The sequence below is a fragment of the Columba livia genome, chromosome 12, assembly GCF_036013475.1.
Source record: "Columba livia isolate bColLiv1 breed racing homer chromosome 12, bColLiv1.pat.W.v2, whole genome shotgun sequence".
In the NCBI taxonomy this organism is placed as follows: Eukaryota; Metazoa; Chordata; class Aves; order Columbiformes; family Columbidae; genus Columba; species Columba livia.
In genome coordinates, this window is record NC_088613.1 from 7,756,673 (window position 1) to 7,771,358 (window position 14,686).

The 14,686-nt window shown below is 37.9% G+C and overlaps 1 protein-coding gene across 9 annotated transcripts in view; it reads left to right on the forward strand.

Annotated features, from left to right (window-relative positions):
* Positions 1 to 14,686, forward strand: part of KLHL13 (kelch like family member 13) — an 83,133-nt gene that overhangs the window by 44,958 nt on the left and 23,489 nt on the right. Inside the window, exons 1-2 of one of the 9 annotated variants that reach the window (XM_005500483.4) lie at positions 445 to 989; positions 1,465 to 1,577. The exons of 6 other annotated variants lie outside the window; for them this stretch is intronic. In XM_005500483.4, the coding sequence (XP_005500540.2) occupies positions 1,480 to 1,577 (98 nt within the window). In that variant the 5' untranslated portion in view covers positions 445 to 989; positions 1,465 to 1,479. Of the gene's footprint in view, positions 1 to 444; positions 990 to 1,036; positions 1,578 to 14,686 lie in introns of those variants that run through there. 2 more of the 9 variants (XM_005500484.4, XM_021284998.2) reach the window with 2 other exon arrangements.

The window sequence follows — 14,686 nt, forward strand, 5'->3', positions numbered from 1 at the left end:
CCCCAGCGATTTCATCCCCAAAATAAACTTGACAATGTAGGTTTCACCATTATGAAAAACCGATCAGAGTGTTATTAAACCGCTTAAATTTATAGAAATTCTGCTCCTGGTTCTTTTCTTTATTCCTGAGCAGCGTGACAGGGTGTTTGCATTTTGTGATGGGATTAAGCTGTCCTGATGAACAGAAAAATTGTCATGTTGTACAAAGACTATTTTGAAACCTGTAGAATAAACATCTTACTGTGGTAATACATTAAAAGTGTTTTTCTTTGTCCTTTTTTTTAAGGGAGTCAACATAGTTGAAGCTCTACCTTATTTTCCCTAGAAACCTGCTGTGCTTATGCTGTTAAATATACTATTAAGTTCTCCGTTCCCTTTTTAATAGCTTGCATTTTATGCTCCCTGCTGTCGTCAGCCCCGGGAGGTCACCAAGCACAGCAGAGAGTTGCAGAGTGGTCCCTGGTGGACACCTGCGCGCCCGTCTGCTTCCTCAGCTCTTGAGGCAATTTGGGAGCTGCTGGGGGGCGCGTTCAGAATTAGATTGTTGATAGCATCCCTACAAGCACTGCTATTAACAGCATGCTACTCTCTGCTTCTCTACTGCAGAAGACAGAGTGGTATTTGTGTTCCCATAGCATGTTGTAAAATGCATGAGATTTTGCTCATCCTCCTTGGAAATGAGAATAGGAAAATGAGAGCATCCTCAAGCAGAAGCTATTAGAAGAGCATGCAGAAACCTGCAGCGATTGATGCTTTATTTTGTCTTCCTAGCTATGGATTAGAAGGACTGATTTTTGCAATGGGCTTTTTCCATAATGGCATTCTTGTATTGTTTGGGCAGAGCTTGCACGGGAGGAAAACAGGCTGCTGAATTTAGTCACTGATCTCTATTAGCCGTGGCCTAAGGCTATGCTGAGATTTATATCCCATTTGTATTGTTGCAGCTCAAAAGAAGAATGTTCAGAGGATGACAAGTGTATTCTGAGTAGGTATGTTGTTTCATTTTCATATGAAACCCATTTTTTTTTTCTGCTTCCATTGGTCAGAAATGAGGGTAATAGGAAGAGAATATAGTACAGTGCTGCAGTGTCCCTGTTAAGGTAGAACAATAGCATCAGAAAACCGTTCTTTGAAAATTAGCTGCTTTTATTAAATAAAGCTGCATTGTGCTGGTGTGCACAGTGCAGTCTTTTTTTTTAAACATATACTGCAGTCAGTGCTTCCCTAACGAGGTGGCACTATTGTTGAGTTAGAAGGATAGAATCATCATCTTGCTTTAGGGGACAGCAGGATTTAAAAGGAGATGCCTTGCAGCCCTCTTTTACAGATTGGAAGCATCGGTTTAAGGGCATTGGCAGAATCATTTCCTCGTTCTTAGCAGCAGCCACTGCTGTGTCAGTAGTGTGTGGAATGGAAGTCCTAGTTGGTAGTCTGTTATGGAAACGCTGTTTACTGTTATTGTAGTACCGTGGTGACAACATGCCATTGAAATGGAAAACGAGCTCTCCTGCTATCTGGAAATTCCCAGTTCCTGTGCTTAAAACATCCAGGTCATCGCCACTTTCTCCAGCATACATGTAAGTGAGAGAAATTAGGATAATAAGGTGGGATTGCTTTCGTGAGACTACCCTGTGGCAAAATACCCTCTTGTATATTGAATGACATTGGCACTCAGAATTTTACTTTGTTTTCTGTGTGGACTCCCTGATTTTATCCTGGATGTTTCATGATGGATGTTGTGTTGAGTCTTTCCCTCTTTGTTGAAACATAGAGAAATTGTGCAGATTAAACCATATTCATAACAGTATTGCATATGTTCATTTGAAAAGTTCATGTTGCTGTTAATTTGTAGAGCTGATGTTGAATTGAGAAGTTAAGCTTCGAGGCAGCCTTTCTTTGTAGTGTGTATGCTAATATTTCCTCCTTCCGACTGTTCTTGGAAATTAAACATGGCATCACCTGCTGTATTATACTGCACTTTTCTTTGTGTAAGTTCTCGTATAAGAAAAAAATCTTGCTTTGGTCTTGTTTTACTCTTGAAAGTCTTAGCTTTAATACAAATTGAATGTCTTTTTAGAAAATTACAATAAAAGCTTAAAACATAAATATAGAAATTATTTGTATCTGAGTACTTACATAGTTATGCAGTTTGTCCATGTAAAGTAGCTTCACATAAAAGAGTATTTTAATACATGGAACAATATGCTTTTGTCTTGCAAATCTTGATGGAGCTTTTGTTCACCTTTTGTTGCTGTGTTAGCATATACAGGTGGCTCTTTTTTTCCCTTCTGTGGAATAAAACTAAGCATAGGGTACTGAATTGCTTCTGCCTTTATTTAAGTAAGCAGCTCTTTTGAAAATAAGGAAGAGTTGCTTTAAAATGCACAAGTAGCAGTGTAGATGACTCCCCTATCTGACAATTATCATAAAGACTCTTATTTCAATAGTATTCCAGCCTAATACCTACAATATTAGTACTTTTTAGCTTGTATTGTCTTTTTGCAGATAGACTTTTGCTCCAGCTGCTCTAGGGATGTTCTGTAAGAAATTTATAGGTCCTCTAAATGTCTTCTTTTTTGGTTGTTGCTGAGAATTGCACGGATAAGCAGTGGAGCTGAAACAATACAATGCCGTATGCGTGGTCACTATTGTTCTCGGGCAGAAGGGCTGGGGTTTAAGAGCCAACCTGGTGGTATGGAACCTATGCTGTGCACGCTTCAATTTGAGAATTAATTTCCATGGAAGTGCTTCAGCCTTTTCACTCACTGGATGCATCAAAATGTTTAAGGCTACCAGAAATAAGCTGTTTCCAATAAATTGCTACTTACTATGACTTTTTAAAAAAATATGACTAAATATATAGAAAGTGTAATAATAAAAGAGTTGTAAGGCTTTTGAAGCTATTTCAGGGTAGCACTGTCTTTAGCGTTGTATGTTATGTTGTTGTTTTTTAAACTACAGTACTTGTTAAATGCAAGAAAAATCAGAGCCTAGTCTGATCTGTCTGCTGCTGAAACCGAGCATTTCTTTTGTGCGTCGCCTTTAAATTGCTAATCTAGTTCTGTGTATGCTCTGGCTTTTATGATGGGGATCATGTAGCTGATTATCTCAGTGTGTTGAAAGTATGTGAACAGGTTTAGTGATCATGCTTAACTGTATGATACTGAGCATATCTGCAGCATGAGAGATACGATCAGCAGACTTAATCATCTTTTTATAATGAGTCAATATATCCCAGTGTTTATGGAGACATTTCTTCACTGCCACACAGTCCTGATGCTAGCAGGACTCTCCAATCTAACATTAAAATTGTTCACATACTTTATTAAAAAGAGTGAGAAACAGTACAAACTGGCACCTATTTGATTAGGCAGTATATATCAACTGATTAAAAAAACCTTGTCATTTAGGTTGCAGAGATTACAGTAAATGTGCTACTGTTTAACGTGCTCTGATGTTTTTCCACATTCACATTTATAAGTTATCTTTCATGAGTAGTGCTCTGCACGCTAACAAAAGCATTACATTTTGAGTAAAGGATTCAGGAGCAAGTGGCGTGTGAAACGGAACATACATTGCCGTAAAATAAATGACGATAAACCCCTTGAATTCACAGAAGAACACTTACATACTTGATATTTTATATCTAGAGTATACAAAGATATAATTGAGCTTTTAATAGTTAACATCGTAATCTTATAAAATAGGTTTGTAGTGTAATTTGGAATATGAAGTAGGGAGGTCTTAACAGTGCTTTTTTTTTTGTATTTAAAATGAAATTAAATTTTTGCAGGTTTTTCTAGTAAGGTTGACCTTAGCTTTAAAAGCTTCATCCTGCTTATGATTTACAAGTAACTTAGCTAGTGGTTAATCTGATTGTCAGGACACATAGATTTTCTTCGTGTTTTATGTAGTCTATGTACCTGATATCCAAACTCGGCCTCAGTTTCCCTGTGTGGAAATGCTGAGACTGGTGGTTACCAGCGTGTTTGACTTCTTGGATGAAGCCGGCATGTATGTCCAGAGTCCCACCACACTATGGGTACCTGTCCTGCAAGCTCTGCAGCTGTGGAGGTTTAGCTTCAGTCTCTGCTTGGAGAGTTTGCCATAGTTCCTGAGGTGGGGAACGAGTACAAAGAGATTGTCCCAGTGAGTTCTCTGCTGCAGGGAATGGGTGGCCAGGGAGCACAAGAGAAAAAAGGACCTGCTGAAGTTGAGCTGATGACTTTGTAGGTGAGGATCTGGTTCTGTTACTGGGAAGTCTGCTGGTTTTGCTGGGTCTGGTACTGCTGTCCTGGAAATAGAAACGAGCAGCAGTGAATTGCTGCTTCTTGGCTGGTGGTTTTGTTTCCCACCAGTTACTAATTAATGACATTTTCAGGATATCCTGACTGCAAGAGGTAACTCTTAACATTGGATGAAGGAGGAAGGGTCCTTCTGAAGGGAAATGCAGGTACCTCCTGGCTTCTGGTGGAACCAGTCTGGAGTAGCTTGAGCTTTTCCCCGAGTTGATGGAGAGATCCAGTGACATTGCGTGGGGAAAATGAAACAGTATTAGAAGTGGAGCACTGCCATGTGACCAATATATGTGGGTGTAATGCAGCCTGGCTCAGTGCATGAGTGAGGATTGTGCAGATAAGTGTGTTTGCACATGCCTTCATCAAGCTACTTTACATTTTCTTTCACAACACTCTGGCGTTCGGGTTTAGAATATAGATTCCTTTTGTCAAAATGAGTGTGAAAGCTGTTACAGCAAGTTTATGCTCTGCTAGTGAAATCATATTCTTATTTGTGATTGTGTTGACTATGTGGGTACAGACGTAGGTGACCTAATATATTATGTGGGCAGGTGAGCTGTTTTGGCAAGTGAATCAGAGGAAAGGACAAAGTGAATAGTACAGAGCTGGAAAAGTAGTATTCCTTGGCATTGTAGCCGTGTATTGATGGCCACATGTTAAAAACCAAACAAAACAGTGACTAACATAAGCAGAGGTTAACGATTAAAGCACTACTTTGGAGAGGGTAAAGGGCAGTTCAGAATTGGTTATATGTAAAAGCTTTGAGGTGTAAAGGAATATTGTCCCAGGTAGTGTTCACAGCCCACAGATTAAGAACTGAGAGTAGAAGTCCTTCTTATTCACACTAGCAATGTCATTTCTATTGTTTTCTGAAGTTGTGCTCATCTTTCACTAACATAAATGGAAGAAATGTTTGTGGAAACTCTGGAGATTAAAGTATTATGATGGACATTTATAAAGAATTAAAAAATGCAAAGATAGTGTTTTCAAAAATCACATGAGAATGATTGATAGCTGTTTTCCAAAAAGGTAAATGTTAAGAGTTCTTAGTCTGACTTTTTAGGATAAATAAACAACTGTGATATTCCAAGTATATTGCTATCAAAGGGTTTATAACACAGTCTTTCCATCCTGAGTCATGTGGTTGTGAAATTTGTCTGATAGGAAATGCTTTGCAGTAATGGAAATCAGTTGCTGGGCAGAAAAGTAGAATAAATTCTTAATATGCTGGAGCAATCAGTGTTAGTTCTAGCTGCTTATATAGATCATATGTGTTTATGCTTTTGTGTCTCTCAAAAGATTTGCTCTACAATGAGCTCTTTGAATTCATGCTATACAATGAAAGGCACTTAAATGGGAAAAGGTGTGTATGCATAATTCATCAGACTATCTGTATTAGGCAATTTTCTTTTGTGAGACTGCCCTGTATGTCTCTACTGTCTTCAGTGGTCATTTTTGGTAAAGAAGCCCTTTTGCTGGGCTCTAGAGCATTGGACAGGCTACACTGTATTTGCACCAAATCAGACTCACCAGTCTTTGGCAACATGCCATTTTAAGCAATTATCTCCTAGATACATCGAATTTCAACATGCTGAAAGTCAATGTGGAGGTCACCCCAAATATTTTTTAAACTAATCTGACAATGTATGTAAACAGGTGAATTGGGTGGGTGGGGAGTAGAAGGGGTTTATATCTTATAATTAGAAGACTGCTTCTATCAAAAAATTTTGTACGTAGAGTTCTCATTTGTGCTGTTAATTTTACATTTGCTTTTTAAATAATAGGTATTTCAGTAGATTATTGTAAGTTTGAAATGGGAAATTTCATTCCAGTAATAAACTGGGAAAAACAAGGAAAAAACCACCCAAATATGGTTGTTGTGAAGTTTCCCAGCGCCGTTGATTTTTCTGGGCAGACCTTCATAGGTGATGCTGTGGCTTACAGGTCTTCAAAATCACATTTTCCTTATACAGTGTGATGTTGCAATATTGACATTATATTGTGACATGCTAAAGCATCTTTATTGAATTATCTTGAATATGCTACTCAGCATGTTCTGCCTGAATGTCAGTTCTGCCAGTTTGTCATTTTGCCATTATATCCTTGTTATTGTGGAAAAATCTTGATGTCCGATCACTTTCCACTAACTGGGTTTTCTAGTGTTATGCAGTATTTTCTGTTGAATTTTGGATGGGGGTGCCTGTGGATTTTCATAAAGTACTTGGTGAATATTGGGGTTTTAAAATAATAGGCACTTGTTCTAAATGGTAATAGTGGGAATTGTAGTGTAATAATGCGTACCTATAACACTGAAGTGGAAGTGCACATCCAAATTATTGCTGTAATATTTCATGCAGTAGTGACTGAGATTGTTGCAATATCCAAGTTGCAATAAATGTGTTTTTTCATGGGATGGACAAGTCACCTATATCTGTTATCTGACATTCTAAGACCTAAACTCTTTATGTAGGGGAAAAATATTTTACTATTCAAAGTAATTAATGTTACCCTACATTCTCCCAGGAGATTGTAATGGTAGAGCAGACCTGGCAACAGAAGGAGCAGGGGTTACTTATCAAACCCTAACATCAGAATCTTGTTGATGTGTTTTTGCTGCCTTAGAAGCTATCAGAATTATTCTCTACAGTGTATAGGGGAAAAAAACCGCCAAACACACACACACAAACCCACAACATTTTGGAAAGGAGTTGTTCCTAAATCTATTACAGGAATACAGTGGGATGTATATATTCTATGGCCAAATCTTGAATATGCAAGTGCTATCTTGGACATATGTAGGTTTTTGTCTCTAAGGAACCATTCTGTAAACTTAACAATATCTATGTGTAAGCGAACTAAATTTAAAGACACATCCGTTAGAACTGTAATTTTCTGGTGCATGCAAAATGTTTTTCTCCCGTGTTTTGTGATGCACAAGGAGGATTGAGCTGCCTATTTGAAATTATGACTTGCCTTTTGAACAATGAAGACCAAATATAAAGGGTAGAGAATAGGATGTGCAATGTCATTCCAGCCTAAACTGTGAAACCTGAGTGACTGTTGTGTTCTACATTTTTGAATGTCAGGGAAATAAACTAGTTCTGTTTCTGTAGAAAAGCTACAAAGCATGTGTATTTGCTTTGCTTTTTCTGTTTTTAATAGCAGGAATCAATAGACTAACACCAACTTTGGCGAAAAGTCATTAGAGAACCGTTTCTAATTTAGCATCATTAAACAATCTGAGTCTGTGAATTTAAGCTACAAATGGCTCAATGGATGTAAACCCTTTGTCAAATAGACAAATGTGGATGTGATACTAAGGCTCCCAGAGAGACTAAATACTGTTAGGAACAAAAGCTTTATAGCAATGACTGAGCCAAATATTGCTTTGTTTCTGTGGAAAACAAATTTGAATTAACCAGCAGGCTGTAATTATGCTGCAAACAGCTTGAGACCTCTGATAGTTTAGATGTTTAAGAAGGAATTCTGAGGAGAGTATTTTCTATGCATGTATCCTTGGGAAATCACACCGAAACGGTTGATGATGTAGCTCAGTCTGCTGCTGCCTTTGCGGGGCCTGATTTTGTGCTGGTTTGGGTCACAGCATGGCCTTGTTTTGAAGTGATCCAAAAAGGTTCAATTGATGTTGGGAATATCCTTGTTTCTGTGTTATCCTCCTCTCCACCCAGATCCGTTGGTGTTTGGAACAGCGCTCGTGTCTTCAATGTGAGGTTTCTAGCAGCTTTCTTCATTTCTTTTTGCATCATGGGCTTGTGTGCTTGGCCGAAAGCTTTTTGTCAAGATGCCGATTGTGTGTTGATGTCCAAAGAGACTTGACTCTGATTTCGGAGAGGAAAAAAAAAAATGTTGAAAGCTTGACATTTATGCATTAGTCTGCAAAACTTTGCTTCTAAAATAGCTTAAATAGGTTACTTCAGGCTTGTGGTTGAGTGACCAAGGTTTGGTGTCCTGGTGTCCCTGTCCTTCAAGTTGGTTTGTAGATGTTCCGCTTGTGGCCTTGCTGCCTTTGGTGATTGTGCTTGCAGAGCTGCTCAGGCTACATCACTTCAGTATTTTATTTCCCCTTTAGATGCCTTCTTAAGGGGGTTATTTCAACGAGCATCTCAGGCTGTAACTGTGTTCGAGCAGCAGTTAAAGTTGGGGACCTGCCTGCGTCTGTTTGCTGCCCATCAGCAGGTGTCCAGGAACCATCTTTCTCCCTCTCTGCTGATTTTGGGGTTTGGAAGCCCCATGTCCTCCTTTCTTGCTGCCCTTGGCCAGAACCTTGGGAAGGTAAAATGCCACTTCTCACTGGTTTGCTCGGCTAAAGAGAACCTCATTTTCTGTTCTACTGTTACAGGACACACTTAGTTAAGAGGAAAGGTGGAAAATTGTTTTAGGAACATTATTAAAAAAAAAAAAAAGTAAGCTTTACTTTATGCCTTTCTCCTGGAGTGGATATTCAGAAGAGCTCAGTATCAAGTTACTAAACAAATGTTTAAATGTTCTGATGTTACTGGTGTCCTAATCTATAAACAAGGTCAGGTGTAAAAAGTGAGATATTCAAATATAACCATCAGAGCGTTGCCTGAGGTGAGCTGTATTCTGCGCTAGCCGCTGTAGCTACTTTTGAAATCTGCAGCACGGTAGTTAAAATGGGATGTTAATTCACGTGAGGTAAAGCTTTGCAAACTTCTGGTTGTGGCGGCCCCTTTCAAGTGAACAGCATTAAAATGGCATTTTTAAGAAATGCAGTAACCCGATAAATGCAAAGTGTTTCAAGTTACATTATCAGCCTCTAGTTCATCTATTAAAAATAGAGCCTTTAAGCTGTTCAGTAAAAGCAGTGACATCTGAAGCTGATAGCATGAGACTAATGGTCATAATAAGAAAGGGGGAGAGGGGGAAAGCTGTGGTTCGTACTCCTAATGCTTTGTGTGTATCACAGGTCAGTTCGGTCCTGCCTTCCAGCGCTGGCTTTGTGCTCGTCCTGCTTTCAGCTCTGGCAGCAGCCTGTGGCAGAACCTGTTTGCCCCCAAAGCGGGAACTGAAGTTTGCTGAACATGTTGGTTGGTCTCTTAGGAGAGGAGTTAACTTGCTCTATCAGCCTGTCGGAACAAACATGACCTTTTGTCTTTGTTTTCTCTTCTAGCTGAAATAATGTATTTATTTTAAAATAATGTAAACTTGTGTTTCCTATGGAAACTTTGGTGTGTTTTTGTAATAAGAAACCATTAACAAATTATAAAACTGACTGGTTTTACTGGCCTACTGCTACCATGAAGAAATAAAGTTAACTGCTGTTAAAAAATAGTAATTAAAAAATAGTAACTAAAACATAAGATGTTTTTAGATGATTTTAGGGGAGGACAAGTGTAAAACTAACTTTTTCAGAATAAAGGATTTCCTGAAATTGTATGGCTAGAAGATAGGAAATAGAAGAAATGTGAAATACCCTGATTGTGTAATTTGTTCATCTACATTATATTAATATTTGAATTTATGAATAGTAGCATTATGAGATTTTCTTTTATACAATGCTTCCATATCAGTTATGCTTATTGAGCTCCTAGGTGGCCATGTAATTTGGGGAATTTCTGAATTCATTACTCATGAAGCTGGAACATCTGTTCATAATGGGAAGACAGTAAGACAGTCAGTACTTAAATTATTTTTTGGCAGACTAAGCATACTGAAATACTTTTTGGCAGATAATGCACACAAAGTAAAGAATTATTCTATATCTAACAGTAAATGAAAGTTTCATTGTATTTCACTAGCCTTTTCATGAATAGGTTCATTAGCAAAATACACGCATGTGTAGGGTAGCCCTGTAATATACTACATTTTTTTTGATAGATCATAAAATAGTAAAGATTTGTCTTGTGATAATAGTATCTTAATATGAATTTGAAATCTGTTTTTTTTGTTTGTTTGCTGATAAATACCAGAGTACTGGCACCTGCCAAGAGTGATTGCTGGAGATGCCATTCACCGGTGGCCAGAACACTTGCAGTCATGGTTCATTGGACAGTAATTTGACAGAGAAAATAAGGTTATAATCCTTTCAAAAACGAGCTATTGAGCTTTACCAAATTAAGAATTCACTGTCTGGCCAGTATGGCTTTGGCAAGCTTGTACTGAGTTATGTAAAGTCTATGGGTTTTAAATAAATCAGAGAACATGCACTCTAAAATATCTGTAGCTGTAGGCTGATCTCCTTACTTTGTTTTAAAAGACTGCGCTATGCTCTGACAATTTCAAAAAGATCAATGGTTTACTGATAAATGAACAAATTACCAATTAAATTAATAATTGCCTTGTTTCTGTTGCGTTAGAATGAGTTCAAGTACTTCTGACAAAAACATCATAACAGAATATTGTTCTATTCCATTCCTGCCACTGAACGCTATACCAAACGGCAATGCCATCCTTGAATATTTTAGCTGATAGTAAAACCTGTCTTATTTGCACAGATCCCTGCTTGTCCCGGGTCACCTGGATGCCTCTGAACTGTTTTAACAGGTTAATATTTAGTAAGTGCTTTAGAAAGCAATTTGTGGATCATGTTGTATTTCACGCCAGTTCAAAAATATTTGTCAGCATTTGTTGGAAAGTTGCAGTGCTTAAAGCATATTCTGAAGGAAGCTACAAATGGCAATTACGCCAGAGCTGGGGAAAGTGATGTTTGTCAATCCTTCAGCTGAGGATTGAGTGAGTAAGGCTCAGGTTCTGGGTCTGACTCAGGGTCTCGTGTCCTGTCCTGGTCACAGGGTTAGCGGCTCTTCTGCTTTATACTTATTTCAGTTTCTCCTTTAAAGTCAGTTCACACAGTTACCATAATTCACTGCAAATAATCTAGGGAAGTTGCGTATTGAGTTGGGAGCAGTAATGGACAGAACTCCTGTCAACGCTTGGGTCAGTCTGTTTTCAAATTGCTTATTTAGCATTCTCTGGGAATACTATGGTCCTTAATATTTGTGTCAGTCTGGATATTTACTTGTGCCGCATCACAGTATCACAGTATGTTTGGGACTGGAAGGGATCTCAAAAGATTATCTTCAATCGCACTTCTCTTTGTGCGATTGAACCTAGACACTCATGAAGACCAACTGACATGATTTCCAATCTTCTTTTCATTAACAGAAATCAACTGTTCGTGTTGTTACACCACTGTATTTTATCCTACATTGTCGCACGATTTAGGGAATTATATACCTCATAACATTTAAAAGCCACTGAATGTGTATCTTTCAAATCAATGTAATATAAATAATACTACTGCATTGTTCCAATATCAAGTCTTATTTTTTCCACTAGGGTGGTTCTTAGTTATGTTTGTGCTATGAAAAAACCCACCAACTAACCAACCAAAAAACCAACAAAACAAAAACCAAGCCCCAAAACTAATCCACACCCCAAAAGTCAGTGTAGCCTCACATTACCTTGGCAAGATTCCTAAACTATTGCCTTTGTTTTAGTAGTTCAACATCTGGGTTATGATTGGCTTTCTAGTTCTAAAGTAATTGCTAATTGCACAGATTGTCAAAGAGGGTGTTCAGGTACCTTTTAGTAGATTAACAAGGTTAAAAATCTTAGAGAGAAAGAAAGAATCAGCATAAGTTTAGAAGGAAAATTCTGACTGGCAGCTTGTTCTGTGATGGCAGCTAATGAACCCCCGGTGCCTTTCTCTGAGCTGCCTCTTCCCAGAGGTTGGAGACAGAGTCAGGCAGCTCCTCTGCTTGGCTATTGCAATGTTAATATTCGTTTCATATTAAACTCCAACATTCCCTTGTTCTGAACATTATAATGTTCAGCTCCCTCCAGACCAAGTGTATGCATTGAAAGTGGTGTTAATATCCCCATTTAGAGCTACTTGTTGTGAATTACCACTGCGCGTCGTTGTAGTTTTAGCTGTCTCCTCCAGGTTTGCCTTTTTTTAAAACGTGGCTAAAAGTGCTACTGCTAAACTTGTGTAATTATTTCTGTTGATCAGAACAATAAAATAAATTAGAAAATGAATTAGTTTTCTTATTTTGTAGTATGCTTAATAGTGATATACTGTACTTGCAGTAAAGTGAAAAAAATCAATATGTTTACATTCATTATTATGTAATTAATTATGGTGCTTAGCAGACCTATGTTAATGAATGTAAACAACACCTTTGGTAAGTGCCCAAACAAGACAGATGAACTCCTGTGTTTTTGTTGGGAATGCGGTCAGCTATGGAGCGTGTTACCCCTGTTCTGGCTGTGAATGGCAAAGTTATTTCTGAATGTTCACTTTACAGCCCCCCGAACAGAAATTATATCCTGAATAGCTTAAAATTTTGTTGCAGTGCAGTTTGAAATCACTCTCATTGTATATGATATAGCGCTTGGGTTTTGCTGTTTCTTTGTGTATTGGCATCAACACAGTGCATAAGAGCTGTTGCATTTTCACTTTGTCTTACAAAGATGGGTTTATCTTGTTGCATGGAGATAAATGCTGAAAGTGGTACAAAGCCAATGACAAACTCAGAATTTCTGGTTGCTCTGGGAATGCTCTTTCCCTCTTGGTGAATGTCACAAGGCTGGGATTTGGGGATCAGTCAGATCTTATTGCTGACTTGCATTGTAACCTCTGCCAAACCAGCTCCTGAATGTCACTTTCTGCATAACGGGAAAGGGTGTTTGGTATTTCGAAACTGTTCAGCTCTGGGTAAACAAGGTGCTATATTAAAAAAAAACCCAACAAACCAACCAACATATTTTTCTTAATTTCTCATAGTGGTTTAGATATAAAGCAGAGAGAAGTATAAGAATAATATTTTTTTGTTATCTCTGAATTTATTATTGTGGAGTCATATGCAGCCAGGTCAATGTTTTAGACTAGAACTGTAATGTTTATATTCTGGTGGATTTTTATAGTGTGGAAGTCTGTAAATTTTTCATGTCTAATTCACATACACAAGTTCCTGGACATAGCAGCAAACGTTGAAAAGAAATAGTGAAAATCTCTTTTGCAGAATAGCATCAAATTGTGAGCTGGTGAGCTTGTATATGTGATAGGTATTAGGCAGCTGCCCGTTACGTATTGAAAAATCAAGTAGGAGAAATAACTGCTTATAGCCACACTTGGCATGTTGAACATGTATTTGTAAGTATGACAAGTATTTTGAAATATATTGTATCCTCTCTGTTGGCTGTGCAGTTGTAACAAGGCATCTTGTGCTACAGGGGACCTCTCAGGACTTGGGAAGTTGTATATAATGTGGCCTATTGAGAACAATGCTTCCATCATCACCGCCGTTCTTGGAATAAATGAATCGTGGTCAAGGTCTTTGCCTTAATTTGTAAAATATTTGAAGTATGCTGGCTGTTGGGAAATAAGGTAGCATGGTATATGTGGCAAACATGCTAAAAAGTCCATGCGAAACACCCAAGAAAGTTGGCTTATTTGTTCTCTTCCTAATGATTTTAACTGATGTGTACATCTTCTGTTTTCGTCTGTGTTTAGAAAAGGTCTTTAAAAATCCCCTTCATATAATGGCTATCTGATCTGACATTTCAGGAATGTATTTCAAGAGCAATGCAGTCAGATTCATTCTAGTTGGATCTGTGGTTCCTTCCCACCCACGCTTACAAATCTCCCCACATTATTTTCTAATTCTTCTTAGAAAGACATGTACAAATTTAGAGAATGAATGTCCTCTGAAATTATGTTAGACTCTTTCCTTGATGTGATTGTATTAAAACTAAAACAAAACCACACACCTCTTAATGCAAAATACCCTAGAACAAAATCAACACAAGTATTTGGGGTCATGACCTAGCAACTGCTTTGCTGCTGTATTACATCATTGTATGTATTTGATAGATGCCAAAGATATTTTGGTGAGCACTTTTCTAAGGTACACCCTGTAAAACTTGATTGAAATTACACTCTGCATTTACTTTCTAAAATGAAGATATTTCTGTTTCAAAAATAACACAATTCTTGCATGCTGTGGCACATCCACATTTGTTAATTTTTTTCAAATGTCAGATTATTGGGTTGCTACGTTAGAAGCCAAAGCTGTTCAGATGTATTCTTGTTCCTACAATCTGTTGTTATGTCTGCATGCATAAAATCTCACTGTTTCAAACCCATGTACACTGTTAAATGGTGAATTTGTTTTGAACATGTTTTCACAGTTGACCTTACGTACTCATGGGTTTGAACAAGGCACATCAGTGCTCTCAGGGTAGTGTGTGTGTTTCAGAAATCGCTGTGTAGTGTCCATGTACCCAAAAAAGGAGGGGGGGAATATTTTTTTTAAAAAAGAAATAGCTTTTTTAAAAAAATATGAATTTTTTTTTAATCTGCAAATTCCAAATTTGTCCTTCCATAGTGATCCCAGTCAAAA